The sequence below is a fragment of the Populus trichocarpa genome, chromosome 14 (genome assembly GCF_000002775.5).
Source record: "Populus trichocarpa isolate Nisqually-1 chromosome 14, P.trichocarpa_v4.1, whole genome shotgun sequence".
NCBI lineage: Eukaryota > Viridiplantae > Streptophyta > Magnoliopsida > Malpighiales > Salicaceae > Populus > Populus trichocarpa.
Genome location: NC_037298.2, coordinates 749,228 through 765,664, shown reverse-complemented (window position 1 = coordinate 765,664; position 16,437 = coordinate 749,228). Strand labels below are relative to the sequence as shown.

At 36.5% G+C, this 16,437-nt stretch overlaps 2 protein-coding genes across 3 annotated transcripts; one reads left to right on the top strand and one right to left on the bottom strand.

Moving 5' to 3' along the window:
• The first annotated feature begins 858 nt into the window (after positions 1 to 858).
• On the top strand, positions 859 to 2,487 carry LOC18104793 (uncharacterized). The gene is made up of 3 exons (XM_024584354.2): positions 859 to 1,483; positions 1,580 to 1,691; positions 1,788 to 2,487. The coding sequence occupies exons 1-3, from the start codon at positions 878 to 880 to the stop codon at positions 2,429 to 2,431; spliced, it is 1,362 nt and encodes a 453-aa protein (XP_024440122.2). The 5' UTR covers positions 859 to 877; the 3' UTR covers positions 2,432 to 2,487.
• On the bottom strand, positions 1,398 to 16,226 carry LOC7488856 (pre-mRNA-processing protein 40A). 2 transcript variants are annotated; one of them, XM_002319983.4, is made up of 29 exons: positions 16,063 to 16,225; positions 15,581 to 15,642; positions 14,802 to 15,128; positions 14,510 to 14,707; positions 13,815 to 13,888; positions 13,487 to 13,556; positions 11,152 to 11,204; positions 10,970 to 11,027; positions 10,539 to 10,891; positions 10,272 to 10,344; positions 9,835 to 9,933; positions 9,474 to 9,542; positions 9,318 to 9,395; positions 9,064 to 9,150; positions 8,942 to 8,976; positions 8,737 to 8,842; positions 7,760 to 7,840; positions 7,586 to 7,678; positions 7,467 to 7,520; positions 7,273 to 7,389; positions 7,052 to 7,150; positions 6,172 to 6,219; positions 6,014 to 6,106; positions 5,171 to 5,278; positions 4,951 to 5,015; positions 4,731 to 4,833; positions 3,792 to 4,109; positions 3,581 to 3,714; positions 1,398 to 2,539 (listed from the first exon to the last, which is right to left on the bottom strand). In XM_002319983.4, exons 2-29 carry the CDS (start codon positions 15,611 to 15,613, stop codon positions 2,506 to 2,508), a joined length of 3,060 nt encoding a protein of 1,019 aa, XP_002320019.4. In that variant the 5' UTR covers positions 15,614 to 15,642; positions 16,063 to 16,225; the 3' UTR covers positions 1,398 to 2,505. The 2 variants fall into 2 exon arrangements, with proteins under 2 accessions (XP_002320019.4, XP_024440121.2); XM_024584353.2 differs by lacking the exons at positions 1,398 to 2,539; positions 3,581 to 3,714 and having other exon boundaries at positions 4,063 to 4,280; positions 16,063 to 16,226.
• Positions 16,227 to 16,437: the final 211 nt, after the last annotated feature.

The following is a 16,437-nucleotide window of genomic DNA, read 5'->3' as shown; positions in this document are numbered from 1 at the left end:
GAAAATGTCCAGTCTATGGATTAGATTTGGGACATGGGAGAAAATTTGCCCCCCCTAGTCTAATTGTGCATAAATACTCCAAAGATAGGCACTCAACTGATTGGTCAAATGGCGTTGATCAGAAAATATGCTTTCATTGCGGTATTAAACTAATAACATTAAAAATAATAACAGGAACACAAGCACATAAGTCAGCAATCCATTGGACACCCTCTCCAAATGGACACAATTTTGTAGGGACCATAAGCATACCTACGTTCATAAATGCATGTCTATCACAGAGGAAGGGTGGGGATTGCACAAGGTCCGAAGCCTGCCAATAATAACAAAAAATGACACCGCCAAAACAACACTTGGTTTTACAGGTTGATTTGGAAAATTTAAAATTTAACATCTAACCAATTTTTAGGTTTTCAGTTGAATTAGACAAACCATTTACCCATCAGAACTATTCGACCTAGCCAGTATTTTAGTGACCCAGCCGAACCTAGTAAAAACCCGGTTGGATCAATGCCTTTCAAAAAAATAAAACAAAATGCTACTGACTTCATAAAAACTCATTATTCTAAATTCACCCAATGACTCGCAAGTTGACCCAATAACTCAACAATCTAAGTTCTTTTTTTGAACCAGTCCCGGGTCAGGTGTAACAGTTATGATAGAAACCGCACACGACCTAAATTTATGATTACAGGTGATCTGGAACAAAGGGTGCCGCCAACAGTTGAAGCCGTATAGCCTGGAGACGAATTAAGACGAATTACACGATGTCTCTATCCCTCACTATCCAATACTCAAATATCCGTTCCCCTACTATTTCTACTCTAGTCAGGTCCCAAACCAACTGATATGCGCTGTCTATAGTCTATAGCATTTAATGCAATACAACACCACTATAAATCTCATCATCTTTCCAAACAGAATACACAAGCACCCCACATCTCCATCTTACCACCTCTCCAGCCCCAGACACTTGGACACTTCTCTAATGGCTATCACAGAAACAAAACCACCCAAGCAACTTCGAGAGCTCCTTCAAGAGCAACAGGAATCTTTCACCCTAAATATTCACCTTCTAGAAAGAGGATATTCAAGAAAAAGCTCGAATTCAGAACATACCTTCAGCTGCTGCTATGGAAATTCAAGCAAGTCCCCGAAGAGATCGGTCAGTTGTCGTCTAAACACGACCAAAAAGCCACAACTTTCAAAGGTATTAAGAGCTGTATTAAACCAGGTCATTTCCACAAAGAAGAGGCTAAGAATCAATGGTTCTAATCATGATGATGGAAAACTAAATGTCAGTGAGAAGGGCAGGAATAACCAGCAAGTTCCAGAATTAGATAAATTTTCGTCGGCTAGCAGTGCAACAGTGTTTAATTCGTGTTCTGAGAGTGAAGTAGAAGAAACGTCAACTTCATCGCAAAATGATATCTTGTTCACAACAAACACTTCACAGCTTCCCAACCTCCACAATCCACAGGAGGTAGAAAACCTATAATTATTAGACAAAAGTAACATTTTTCATTCGTTTCTTTCCAAGGAATCACAGACTGGATTCACTTACTCACAAAGCTAACAGGCTACTGCAGATAGAAAGCTCCAACAGCAGTGTATAGAAGAAAGCAGGCAACTCAGCCCGGCATCAGTACTAGAACGGATTCCTTCTCATGGAAATTCCCCAATTCACAGCAGTTAGTCTCTTTATCTGCCTTGAACACGGCGTACACTTGTACTTTTACTGTCAGCCTTTTTAAACTTTTCTTGAAAATAAATTCTTGTTCTTACAGATAAAACAGAGGATTCCAGTACAACAGAAGAAGAGAGTGCTTCCAAAACTAGAGTTATTTTACCCAAAAAATTTACAGAAGATTGCATTTTATCAGCATCTCTCCGGGAAGTCCTTTTTTACTCACCAAATGAGAAACCAGTTTGTGGAGAAGCCACAGAGATACAAGAATTTGTCCTGTCTTATTTTTCTCCACAGTACTTGAAATCCAAAATGGTTCTGCAGCAAACAAAGCAACTTCTGTTTGATTACGTAAAGGAGATTGTTGAGACCCAAGAAAGCGAAGGGAAGCCGCAATGTCATCACCAACAATTCTTGGGGCCAGAAGAGCTTGGAAAGATAATTGGTGAGAAAATGAAGCCATGGGATAAACAATCTGGCAATGAGTCAAACCTGACAAAATTGCTGAATTTGGATTTACTGAGTTCACAAGGCGGGAGTAATTATAAGCCAGAGAGAAGGGATAATGGGTTAGCAATTGAAGATACTGTTTTCGATTTACTGTATTCAGAACAAGACTGGAATGAGTATGGGCTACAGAGGAGGGAAACTGGATCAGAGATTGGAGATACTATTTTGGAAGAGCTTGTGAATGACATAGTAAGAAACATGATTGGTTTCTCATCACCAATTACCAGATGTTAAGCTTAAGCTAGCTTCAAAAATTAATTAATTCCCAACTCTTTGACTTTCTGTCACCACTTTCCATCTCCCTGAATTCAGATATCAATCTCCGCTGCCATATGTTGTTTGCTGATAAAAACAAAACAAAACAAAATGGTAGGCATTCCATTTAATGGTTACTTTTACATCCATTTTATTCAATACAATAAAATAAGGACACTTTCAAGCAGTAATCACCATCCATGAGTCTAGAATTTCTAGCATTAACCATGTATCTTTCACTGTAAATCACAAAAACCCACTCACACAGCACATCAAGGTCAATCAGAAGGGTTGCCAAGCCATCGTATGGCTGTATGGGTACACCACACTTCCATGAGCCGACCCTAGATTACTCTAGTTCCAGTCATAGGAAAAGGAAGCAAAAGGAGTGTTCAAGGCATACAAAGTTATTGACTAGTGGATACTGATGTTTCACCCACCAAAAGTAATACAAATAATTGAAAGCTAAGACATACTATGGGTATCTCTGATTATGTGTGAAAGTTGCAGTTTGTTCCACAACCACACTCTAACAATCTGTTGTAGAAATATGACAATATTCACTTTTGGTTCCTCATCTTTCACTTCCCATTTGTTCTTTATCATTTCTTATGAGTTAGGTTTTATCTTATCTCTCTCTTTTTTTAATAGAGGGCTTTTGAATGATCCAGTCCTGAAGTTTTGATTATAGCCGAGTTGAATTAATCATTATTCTTGAAACAAGAACAAAATTAGGACTATCCTTTTCCCTTGGAAACCTTTTAGCTTCCATTTATGTTCTTCTAATTCCAATTTCCTGTTGAATTATTCCAGCCAAAGTAAAATTTATCCCCTAACCTTTTCAAGCCAAAGTCATAATCATGGTTCCTGATAACAAAGTCAAAAGCAACACTTTACTCGTCCTATAAAATCAGCAGTTCTTAAGGCCAGCCAAATTTCAGAATCTATGAAGTTCATATCATTTCCAAAACAGTACTATGCACAGTAATTTGTTGCAACAAATCAAATGCACAAGGAAAACACTGAAAACTATATCCAGCATATACCAAGGACAAGCTATGAAATGCTCATTTGTAGTTGGTGCATTTGGATTAACAATCTGTAAAACAAAAGGAAATAAGGAACTACCGGATTTCCACATCATCGCCAAGCTCCCCATCTTCAAGCTCCTCATTACTGCCATTTCTGCGGGAACCATCACGGTGATCTCTCTTGTGCCTTTTATGCTGGCTTTCACCATCTGATTCAGGTGTGTATGTGTGCTGCAGAGAAATATCACCAAGAAAATCAGAAAATTTTTCTCAGAAGTTAAACTACAAATGCGCCACTAGAATTGTACCTTTCTAGATTTTTTACGGTCACTGCTATGCTTGCGTGATTTTTTAGACTCTTCTTTCTCATCCTTATCAGAATTTACATCATCAATGGCACTTTGATGCCGTTTCCGGTGTTTCCTATCTTTGTCCTTTTCCCTCTTTTTGTCATCCTTGTGGCCATAACCATCACTTGCATCAACATTTTCACCATCTGTTTCATTCTTTTTTGTCCGTTGCTTTCCTTTTTCCCTTTCACGTTCTTTCTCTTTCTCTTTCTCCTTCTCCTTCCTCTCCTTCTCTTTTCTCTTGTCTTTTTCCTCTCTCTCTTTCTCCTTCCTGGCCTGTCAAAAGAGAGAAAAAACAAACAAATCAAGAAATTAAACAGTATAACTAGCATTATTTACAGGGGGGAAAGCTCAGACAGATTATCTAGGGTAGCAGCTTCCACATTCAGGTTCTTGTGCGCTCTCATCTAAGCTCAGGTTCTTGTGCACTCTTATCTACAAGGCAAACTGAGGGGGTGTTTGGAAGTGTGGTAGCAGTTTCTTTTCAAAGTGTTTTTTGCTCGGAAATGCACTAAAATAATTTTTTTTATTTTTTCAAAAAATATTTTTAATATCAGTTCATCAAAACGATCCGAAAACACAAAAATAAATAAATTAATGGCAGTGCATTCAGATAGAAAGTGGTTTTGACTTCCCCTTTCTGTTTCTTTTTCCAAGTGTAATTTAAGTTCCTTCTACAGGCAACCCTTCTCTTATCAAATATGCTGAAAGGTCAATCAAAAGAATAAATTTGAAGTATGGAGGTACTTATTAGCCCCACATGAGCTAAACACTTCAAATTTGTTTGACTAGTCATGCAGAAAACGCCACAAAAAGAACCAGAAGAAACAGTTAACAGCCATATGAAATGACAGAATCACACCGGCTTAGCTAGGTATACTAACAAAATATAAGTACCTTTTCTTCCTCACGCTTGCGTTCCTTCTCTTTGGCCTTTTCCTGTAAGTGTGTGACATATTCTTCAAAAATTTCCTTACTCAAACTCTCTTCCCCAATTGACCTACAAAAGAAAAATCAACACAATGAAATGCACAGGGAGGTGGGTGTAAACAGGTTCTTAAAGATAAATGATTAGCAGGTCATCTTCAAAGAGGGAGGTGGGAGTAAGCTGCAATACCTGTATTCCTGGCTCTCCTCAAAAAGCGGTTTGCAATCCTCCCAGTTAGAAGAAGGAGTTACTTCCTATAAGAGAGCATAATATTAACAGGTTAGATTGGATAACTAAGAAAATATATCTATGTTTCTTTCTTTCTCTTCTTCTTTGGCCGATAGAAGATGATCCAAAGATTGTAAAACAGAACAGAGATCACAACATTTTCAAAATATTTTTGATATACCTTAAGAGTATACAGTAATTTAGTGAAATCATCAGCAAGACGTTGCTGTTTTTTAGCTTCTTTCTCCTCCTTCTCCTTGGCTCTTTCAACTAGCTCCTCGTATAAAAGCTTCAAAGTAGAGTACAATCAAAATCTTAAGATTGATTACCCACTGTGTGCAGTCTTACTTGATCATTACAGTAAAGCTTCAATGAGATCACCTCATTAATGAAACAGTAATTGGGGTGCTCAAATCTAGCCATTTACTGCAAGTGACTAGTAGAAAGTGACACTTGATAGTAAATGAAGCATCAGTGAAATACCCATGTAAAGCATATGAACAACATATTCAAGGCCTGCATGTGTGTTTGTGTGGCCCCAAAAAGCAGGACAAAGTGTTAACCAAAAGAAAAACAAGATGAGGTCCAGGGCAATGTCAGGCCACTTTCATGCTCGTGAAGCAGCATCATGCTAATAATGAAGCAGTGATTCACTCTCAAGTTATAATGGAACTTCATCAGATAGCATAAGACATGAGGTGCATTAGAAATAATTTCCTCAAAACTTGCATGCATCCATGCATCAAAAGCTTACTATATAACTTTTCATCATGGCAAACCACCATTGCCATCTCAACAGTCTTAGATTCTCATGGGACTATCACCAACATTAAAAAGTTCAATAACAGTTTGAAGGCAGTGCAGACAGACTTCTGGTTTCATATAGAACAGGATGAATTCTACAGGTTTAGTGTGATTTGCTCCTTTGGATAACAAGACATTTTTTTCATTGACCATAAACCTTCAATTTACAGCTCACAAGACCTTTTTGAGAAAACCAGGAGGTAAACAGAAAATGTAATACCTTTAGGTTGATATCTGATATTGGTGGAGAACCAATATCATCAGCAACAGCACCCTTGAAGTCTTCAAATGTCCATGTTGACACCATGGTAATCTGCACATATAAGGGTTCCAGATTTAGAAAGGGGCTGTGAAAAGAAGAAGCATATATTATCTTACCTTGCCCAGCTTCATTGCATCCTTTATTCGAGTTTTATCATCATGATACTGTCAATACAAAAAAGGAAAGGTTAAGACACGTGTGTAGCAGGTTTCAACCGTTTCAGGCAGAAAATATAGACAAAACCAGTTATATGAATATAAAGAAAGTAGATTAAATATACAGTGAATAATTTGAATATATGGGTTATAACAGAAACGAAATTTCACATCAATAAAAAATATATATTGATGGAGTCAGGGCAATAAAAGATTGCGTTTACTAGTTAAATTATATACCACTAAGAACTGGTGAACTTGGAACTATAGAATAGCACAAATAACAAGCTTAAAGCAGTGCTAAGACTAGTATTTTGCAACTGAAACTGGTGAAAAACATGAAAATTTGATGCAAGAGGGTTGCAAAATCAAGGTCACCAATCAAAACTATCGCATGAAAAAAATACTAACATAAGTTATACAATCTACATTTCTGTACTTTTTGTTATATTGCAGGTCAAGATTCAAATCTAACCCATGCCAATGTTTCCCACATTAGCAATGCACAAGGAGCATATACTATATTACTTTCTATCCCAACATATAATCAACTAGAAACAAGAAGCCAAGAGATGGAGGGACATGTGGACCACTAATGCCAGGAAAAAAATTCTAAATCCAAAAGAAGAAAAGATGTAAACTGAAAATAAACTGTCTGGTGTCATGATTATATTAGAACAAAACCACAAATGTTGACACACAAGATTGATCTTGTTTGATTTGGCAGAGTAATGAAACCATAAATCCTCTTACTAAAAATAATTTATGCAAGTCCCGATCTTAAAAGATTGAAAAAAACAATTCATCATAGATTGCAGAAATCAGAAATGAGACAAGTTACTTGTTTCTCTAGTTCTTCAGAAACATCCTCAAACAGATCTTTTGGCTTTGAGCCAGACGTGTTTGTTGCAACAGCCTGATATTGAGGCAAATCCTTAACCTACGACCAAAAGAGAAAATAATGAACTAACAAGTTCAGATCCAGATATCAGGTACAATTTTCCTCTCATCTTTCATTTAATTCTTCTTCGTGTATTTCACAAAAACAAATGAGAATGGCACCTTCAAACAGTAGTCAAGCCAGTGAGTTTTAGCTGTAAGGGAGCCAGAAGCAACATGTTCTTCCAACAATTTGCGAAATTCATCACGATTTTTCCTTTCAGCCCGTCTCAATTGTTCCTTTTATTTAGAGATAAAAAAATGAGGTAAGAAAATACAACTGAAGAGAAAAAATTACAACATAAATAAACAGCTACCTTTTGTATCTTCTTTTGTTCCTCTTCCTCTTTCTCCAAGTCACGAATATAGTCCTGCCAATACCAATATCAGCACCTAGTTCACAACAATATATTGAATTACAAGTGAGAGAACATACCTGGAAAATGAGTAAACGGTCAAGTTTTTCAAGACACAAGCACCGCTCATCATCCTCTAAGCGATCTTGAATTTTCCGCCATTGGCTGCTGGCCTGAAAATGGAAGAATAATCATGCCAAGGTACAGAAGTAAAAATACGTTGCTATATTTTTTTTATGTTCCTTGAGAAATACCTTGATGAAATCACAGGACTCCAGAAATTTTCTATATTCTGCTACATTCCTCCTACGGTCTTCAGCAGCCTTCTCCTTTTCCTGCATCACAAGTCAAAACATAAACATGTAAGAAATGGATGGTATGCATAGTACAATTAGCCATCCAAGGTGCAGCTTGCACCTGAAATGAGAATGAAAATTAAACACCAAGAACATAGCAGCATGACTGATGTTTCTCCCAGTGAAAAAAGATTAACACCATCCAGAAATACAAATGCCTCCTAGGGTGTGCCGCTATAACAGAATAAGTGACGCACTGATTGAATCTTATAAGCATTGACTGAGAAATACAAGATCTAAATGTAAAGACATTATTGGATTTCTACATCAAGAGAAACAAATGGAGTTTCTGTTATGAACATACATTCAATAGCAAATTGATACAACAGAGCTTGGGTGCTAGATTAAAAATCCACATAAAAACCCTAATGAAATTCATTTTCTCCATTAGTTGTTTCACCGCACATGAAATGAGCATGGGCAATGTTCTTCCAAAATCAAAGTAAATCAATCAAAGTAAATCAATCAAAGTTTTGCTCCAAGAAACCCAGCTATCTTTTAACCAGTAATAAAAATTACAAGTGTCAATCAAGTTAACAAACTACTGAAAGAAATTCTTGCTTTCAATTAAATTAGAGAAGCATACAAGTTTTGATGGAAGTTCTAGAAACCTATTAAGTCAGGATTGGAACTGCCACACTTCAAGTTTCAAAACTTTTACTATTTGTAAGCCATGTAGAGTAAATATAATATTACAAAAGACTTTTTTTCCAAGAAAAAAGAAATGTATACAATATCACCTCTATGTCTAATATCACCATCAGGCAATTTCATGTCTATATAATATAGAAAAAGATTCACATTTACACTTCACCTATATGTATATAGGTGGGCTCCTGCACAAGCAAACAAAGCACAAGTATAGAAATATTTACCTTCCTCTCAAGGTCCACAATGTAGCTGTCAAAAAGATCCTCTCGGTCTCTGGCTCTCTCAAGAGCTTTGTATCGTTCATCATTTTCAAACAGACTTATAGCTTTGCTGAAATAACAGGGCATAAGTTAAAACAATAGAAAACTTCACTCTACAGCAAAATAAACTAGATATCAAACTTTTCTTTGAATAGACTGAAACTTCAACCTCCACTTCATGGATGAAGTCAATTCCTTACACTCCTGAAAACAGATAAAACCATCAAAAAGCATTACAAAATCAGATAAGAGAGAGAAAAAGACAAGACAATTTAATTATATGCGACATACTTCCAACATCTTGGCAAACTCTTCCCGAGCCTTTTTCTGTCTTACACGCCTCTCCTCAGCTTCTAGTTTTTTCCTTTGACCTAAGTACTAAAGCAAATAAATAATCAAATTGACATCAGAATGGCATGAATTGATACATCAATGCACATATAGAAAAGTATACGCAATCAGAACCACTCAAATCCAGTTCAATCACAACAGATTCTCATTAATTTATGCCCAAAAGTTCCATATGAGATTGATATGAGGCTTACCTCATTGAATGCTTGCTTTCGCTCACCAAGAGTTTTTAAAGCAGCATATCTTTTGTCATTAATGATCTCTCTCATCGTCTGACATCAAATTCCCACATTAATGACATTCATTTAATGAAGAAAATAGATGGTAAGAATAATAAATAACAATGATACCTGCTCCCAAGTCCAGTCAGACTGGACATTTGCGGATTCTAGAAGAGCTTTGAATGCATTTTTTGCCTCCTGAACATATCAAACATGTAAGTGAAAATAAATTAACATGATGATAATGAATATTAAATAATAAAATACTCTACCCCACAAGGGAGAGAAGATGGTTATAATGATGACTAAAAGAAGCATTACATATTGAGCATTGCAGTTTTGTTGCATTATTTTCCTTTCAGAAGCAAATTCCCACACAGAATCAACATAGTTTCCCATATATGAAAATAGTTAAGTGTGATACATTATTCAAGATTTACTTGTCAAGAAAAGTAGGGAGGGAGGCAACAAATAAATTTTAAGTTGATACCAGCTTGTTGGCGAATACTAAAGGTTCCTCATCTGGGGTCTTCTCCTCCAAAGGACTGGCGTTAGTTTTTCCCATATCCATTGATACTTTATTGAATTCCTGTGGTGATGCAATACAGAAGTCAAAAAACAACAATCTAACATTCAGATTTCATTGTGCAGGCCAACTCTTGAAAATAAGTGTGTTTACCATAGGAGGATGTTTACTCAAGCAGCCTTGTTTTAATATGAAAACCAGGACAGAGGTCCATGGATTTTCAATGCCTTTTTTTCTTTCAAAACAATGACTCATAAAGGATCTAAGCATGAATATATATTACAAACATACAACAGGTTTAGTGATGCTCTTTTTTCCACAACATACAATTGGCAGTGTGGTTAAAACATGCAAATCCAGCTTGCAAAATTCATAAATAGCCTGTAAAGAATTAGCCATACCGCAGTATCCATCATAGATGCTCCATCTACAGAATTTGCAGCACTTTGAGATAATAGATTATCAATGCTACTCCTGCAATTGTTCAAGCATGTATTAACTTAGAAAGAAATACAGGGTTTGATTTTAATATTTCTTCAAGATTGAGTGTGTGACTCTTGTTATGGTGATCTGGTGTGGCTACACCATCAGTACTTGGGAGGGGGGGGGGGGGGGCAAGACAGTTTCTTATTACAAAATATCATCAAAAACTAAAAAGAGGTCCATACAGTGATGTTGTCTTTGCATCAACTGCTGCAGCAGGAGCTCCAGTACCTACTGAAACAGCAGTGGGTAAAGGAGTCACAGAGGGTTGGACACCTACAGCACTAGCTGTGGTAGAATGTGCAACAGGAAGAGCTGGTGATCCAGAAACTACCACTGGGGGTGGATTAGCGACAGCAGTGACTGAAATTGGGCTTGAAGAGACCCCTGGTAACATCACAGAGCTAGAGCTAACTGAAACAGCTGTGGTGGATGTTTCGCTTGAGGTAACAGCAACAGCAGTTGGGACATTTGAAGCTGCGTCGGTTTCTGATTGATTCCCCTGGCCAACTGTTTGTTGCGCCTGTTCACGAGCCATCTGGAAGCAGGTGTTGAGGGGGAGAAGATCAGAAATGCCACATCAGGGAAACAAATAATAAAAATTACACAAGCATACCTTCAATTCCTCAGGAATTGACCACTTAGATTGCTTTGTAACCTTGTTGTAGTAATACCTGTAAACACCACCCCCCAGATTCAATAGTGATCTTGTTGAAAAAAGAAAGAAGAGATACTAGAAAGCACTCCCAAAAACTCTTAGGTGTACAAAAATAAAATAATAATGGAGTCGAAACATACTTCTTCCCCTCTTGAGTTGTGAATTCCTTCCAAACAGTCGATGCATCAGCCCTCTGTTAAAATGGCAGCAATTATCAGATGAATAAGCAAGATCAGTTTCAGAAAATATAAGGAAAGAACAGTTGATATCACAAATTTAAAAACACTTTAACAGCTACAAAGAAAGGTAACTATGCATAAGAATGATGAAACTGAGGATAAAAAAGGGAAAAATAACATGTACTTATGGCTTAAAGATAAAGTATAACTCTACAAGAAAAGCAATAATACAGCAGTAAGTGAAAGCAACAAAATCATAAACGTCAAGAATAAAATTAAGCATACCATGGACAAAGAAATGCGCAATGGAAAAAAAAAACTTGTAATTCAATGTAAACAATGAAAAGTAACATTTTCTGAATTATGTTGCTCAAGGAAAGCTTAGCATGCCACCACCTTCAGTGATAGTTTGTGTATTTTTTTCATTCAAAACTCACTCAAAATTGTATCCAGTCGATATTCAGTTCCTGATTTTTAATAAATAATCATCACAAAGTGAAATTATAACTCCCCATGTGCAACATTTGCTTGTACATATCTACAGTTGCATAAGGACTCGCTAGCTATAAAACCAACCAGATCTTAGAAATTTCACATGACATGACCAAAAAGGGTCCATTTCTAGTACAATCCAGATGGTTTAACCCAGTACCAACAGTTTCTGGAAGAGTTGGAAGTGTAAAACTTCCTCCTAAGTGGTGATCTTTGATTCCAACCCTCACTTGGAAGAATTATATAGGTTTGGCAAAAGGAAGAAAACGAAAATCAATTAAAAAAGTTATTACTTCATTCAGTCATAGTAACATGTCTTGATTGAAAGACCTCACCTTTGTGAAGAGGATAATGTTATAAAGTTAAGTGATTGCATCTACATGTAAAAACAGTGAGTATTCTGAAATTAGATAAAAAGAGGAAAAGTCTCATGAAGCCATAAAGTACAACTTCAGCGCATCCAGATTAAGTCAAATTAAACCCTCCCCTAATATTTCTTTTAGTTATCAATTTCACAAGCTTCTAGATGCAACATCATTTTTTGAGTACAAGATACAATCCAATGTCCAGAAACTAGTATCCATTATCATTACAATAAAGGAAACTGAGGGTGTTGTAGAATCACAACAAAAAGGGTCCAACCAAGAACAATATTTTTTCCATGGTATCTAGGCCAACCAGGACTCTAAACTTTCTGTTAAGAAAGGCACCAAGCAGTATATACCAGGTCAGCAACTACAACCAGAGATGCGAACATGCCCGACATACAAAATCACAAACAGGCTGTTCCTTCAAGACCTTTGTGTGAACACTTTTATTTCTCATAGGCGCAATCAGACTTCTTAGGTATCATAAAGCTTCATCTTTGCAAAAGCTATACTCATGCTACAATTTCCCTTGTAATTAGATCAACACTTTTTCACTATTCACAAGGGCCTTCTTTAGGAGGGGGGGTAGAATAAACTAGGCATCCCTTTTTGATACATAAAATATTGGTGCCTATAAAAACCCTATTTAAAACACAAAATAACCTTTAAATTATCTAGAGAAGTGAAATACATAATTAAAAGGAAACACTGCAGAGCCAAGCATTTTATACCTCTGAAAGAGGAGAGAACTATTCAGAAATCAAAGAAAGCCATACAAGAAAAAACAATGCATACAAGTTTTGAAAACCAAAAACAACAAAAAACACTAGGACCTAAAATAAACAGCATAATGACTAAAGAGAAACAAAAGGTGGCGCGAGAATAATGGCAAAACAGCCAGCTAAGTAGACTATAATTATCTTACAGACTTGCACAGATCATTAACCTGTAGGAGCATGAAACTACAACAAATGAGATTCGTGAATAAAGAAATAGATAGATGCTATTTGAGATGAGTAACCATTCTCATTCTAAACTTTTGAGAAAAATGAAACTGTTAAAGCCCAAAGTTGGTTATGCACACCACCAACCACAGCTTCTGCATAAAATTTTGCCCAATGACAAGTAGAATGGAAATAACAAAATGCTGTCTGCCTTGAGAAAGTGAAATCCAGTCTTGAAAGTGACCATATAGAGCAGTCATTAAATTTCTCCAGACTTGCCACGAAATCTACAGACAAGTAAAGAAACATGCAAAGAAAAAGAGATCTCGAATAAAATAATTTTGATCAACTTAGGGGCAGCTACAATTGCAACATCTATCCAAGGAACAATGTTTGCATGTATATCAAACAATATCAAAGGCCTGTACAGTAGATAACAGAGACAACATTTTTAAGTTATGCAGATTATAGCCGCTCAGGAATACAGCTCACCTCAATTGGCGTCATCAATTCAAAGGGCTTATCCCAACTAGATTGTTTTGTTCTCCTGTTGTAATAATACCTGGCAAAATATACTCATTAGTTATTAGTTATCGAATTGTACAAGAAGGAACAGGAACATCCTATTGCATGGGAAGGATTTGTTAGACCATAATAATTATTTGGGTTGTTTTAACTTGTATGCAAGTGGCATGTACCTAACATCTGAAATATTGTAAGAAACCATAATCTATTAAGAAGAAAGCATTTTTAGAGGCCAGCCTTTTGAATACCCAAGCAGGAGATAAGAAGTAATGATGTGGTAAAAACAAAAACATACCTCCTCCCATCAGACGCTGTATGTTCCTGCCAATCACTCAAAGACTGTTGACTATTGCTAGAAACAGCTACTGTCTGAAATTCCATATAAACAGTTAAGCATGGCTAACCAAATCCTGAGAAACAGTAGCTGTGTGGGTAAAAGATAATTTATGGAGCAAATAACTTAGTACAGATCTGTAGACGATATAGATGCATTTTTCCATTGAAAAAAATATATATATTTCTCAATATAAGGAAAAACCAACTCAAAATCCACTGGAGGAATAAGTTCTTACAAAATTTTACTTGCTGAGATACAATTAAATCAGCTTCCTCTACTTCTATAAATTTCTGCATTCGAAATCAGTGTACATAGCATTTTGATCGTACCTATGATACTATACCTGAGGAGCATGCATGTCATTATGTTGAAAAGATTAACATCCAGGGAAGCTCATAAAATTTGGAACAAATTCAAAGTAATGTCATTTTCAAAATTTTCTACCATGATTAACAACAAACTGTCATCTTATCCAAATTTATTTGCCCATGCAATTTATTAAAAACAAGGTTCTTAAATATGCATCAAGTTACATGAATAAGAATCTTTGAGGAATCATCAACAGCACCACTTCATAAAGAGCTTTTAGAAGATGAAGCATGAATAATGAAATAAATATGAAAGAGAGAGAGGGTGAGGGAGAGGAAGCTTACTGAATCTGAGGAAGAAGATATAGAAGGCTGGACAACAGTAGGCTGGACTGGGGGAACAAGTGAAGCACCATGACTTCCAGAGGACAACCAAGGCTGTCCCCCCATAGGTACAACATGTGCATGCATTTGAGACATTGGTGGGAACTGGGGCAATGCACTGGCACTGTTTTGTGTCAGGCCAAAAGAAGATGGTGCAAACTGAAACGATGCAAAACTTCAGAAGTAAGTCCAAAAGACATCCCATGAAATAAGCCAATAAACAAAGAGAAGAAATCTGTTTATGAGTTCTTACGGCATATGGTGAGGAGTTAGGAACTCCAGAGGTGCCAACCACATGCATATGATTACTTAATGGAGGGGCATTTTGCTGGGGCTGTGATGATGTCAGAGGCCTGTTTAGTTGACCATAAGGCATTGATAAAGCCTGTGCCGAAGGTGCCCCAGGCTGATTTGGCCATGGCGGTAACTGCTGGATTGGTTGAGAAAACTGCAGGTGCTGACTTTGAGCAGCTGGCATCCCAACATGTGAAGAAGGCATGCCTTGTCCAACTGGCCGAAACTGTTGGGAAGCCACCTGAATGAATGGCTGCCCTTGCTGTGTCGGAACCATTGGTCGAAACTACAAGGATTTATCCATAATAACCATAAAAATCAGATAATACTACCAATAATAAAACTCACCAAACCAAAGGAGAAAAAAAATAATTGCACAGAAAAGGGTATACTAAAAGATCCAGCAATTGTAGGCTGGAGCACCAAGACACACATCCACAGGTGGAGAGAGGGAAAAAACTTGAATATCTTGTTTCACATACAACTTAGCAGCTAAGGGCCACTTGCGAAAAATATCCAAACATTAACCGTTTCCAATTATATAAACAAACTCTAATGATAGTCCACTGCTAAGCAAATGACCTTTAGAGTCGGCCAAAACCAAACCCAGCTTAAATTTTTCAAAATCTTGCACAATATGTATTATTATTGCAATATGGTACACACAAAAACAAGCAGCCTATTAAAAGCTGAGCCATCTTAAAAAAAAAAAAGTTGAATGAGATTTTTTACAGCTACCTGTCCGCCAGAAGATTGAGGATTACTGGCCATTCCAGCACATACGCAAAACTTATCAACGGCTGCATAAATTATAATGATACAATCAATAACCACTCATTAGAGACAGAAATCAGTAGCTAAAAAATTGCAGCCACAAACAAAGCAAAAGAATCAAACAAACAGACAGCCAGCACCGAATAATAATTAAGCTAATGTTCCAAAAAAAATCAATAACACCAATTAACTGTCTGCGCCCTAAGAAATCAAAACCTAGACAATACGAGAGCATAATTTTTGTTACGTAACAGAATGTTAATCAAGAACCGCTTGGAAATGCGAAGGAAAAAATATTTTTCTAGTAACCAAACAAGAGGTGGTTACGTACATTATTTCGAGTTTTTCAATTTTCGTTATCAGTTTTCCAAGTAAGCAAGCAGAGTAAGCAAGTACAAGAAGGAAATCGCACGAAGTGGAGAAGAAAGAAGAGAAAGAAGCATTACTTGCAGTTGGCAGAGAAGAATTCAAGAGAGAAATCGAAAAATTTCAGATCTCTCAACGCGCGAGTCTCAGTGCTAGGGTTTAAGAGGAAAATAGGAGCGCAGAGGATTTTGATATGGTTGAGATGGTTAAAATCAAGTAGGCATGTGTTTTTTTCCGGTGGTAGTTCTTGTTTCCCTGATCTACCCCTGCAATTGGCTGATTTTGCAATCATCAACCGCCACGGGGTTTAACAAATTTTTAGTGCATAATTTTTAAAATATTTTTTAAATTATGTTTTTCATAAAAAATACTAAATTTATGTTTTTAATTATTTTCAAGGGTTTTAGTATATTGATATAAAAAATAAAATATAAACAAAATGATTTAAATGTATT

What these genes read in the sequence shown, in the direction of transcription:
- LOC18104793 (XM_024584354.2), top strand. Translation starts at nt 878, where the DNA reads ATGCAATACAACACCACTATAAATCTCATCATCTTTCCAAACAGAATA. An exon ending in ACCTCCACAATCCACAGGAG is followed by an intron (nt 1,484 to 1,579) that starts GTAGAAAACCTA and finishes CAAAGCTAACAG; the next exon opens with GCTACTGCAGATAGAAAGCT. An exon ending in AAATTCCCCAATTCACAGCA is followed by an intron (nt 1,692 to 1,787) that starts GTTAGTCTCTTT and finishes TTGTTCTTACAG; the next exon opens with ATAAAACAGAGGATTCCAGT.
- LOC7488856 (XM_002319983.4), bottom strand. Translation starts at nt 15,613, where the DNA reads ATGGCCAGTAATCCTCAATCTTCTGGCGGACAG. An exon ending in CTCAATCTTCTGGCGGACAG is followed by an intron (nt 15,129 to 15,580) that starts GTAGCTGTAAAA and finishes AAATCCTTGTAG; the next exon opens with TTTCGACCAATGGTTCCGAC. An exon ending in CAATTCCTGAGGAATTGAAG is followed by an intron (nt 10,892 to 10,969) that starts GTATGCTTGTGT and finishes ACCTGCTTCCAG; the next exon opens with ATGGCTCGTGAACAGGCGCA.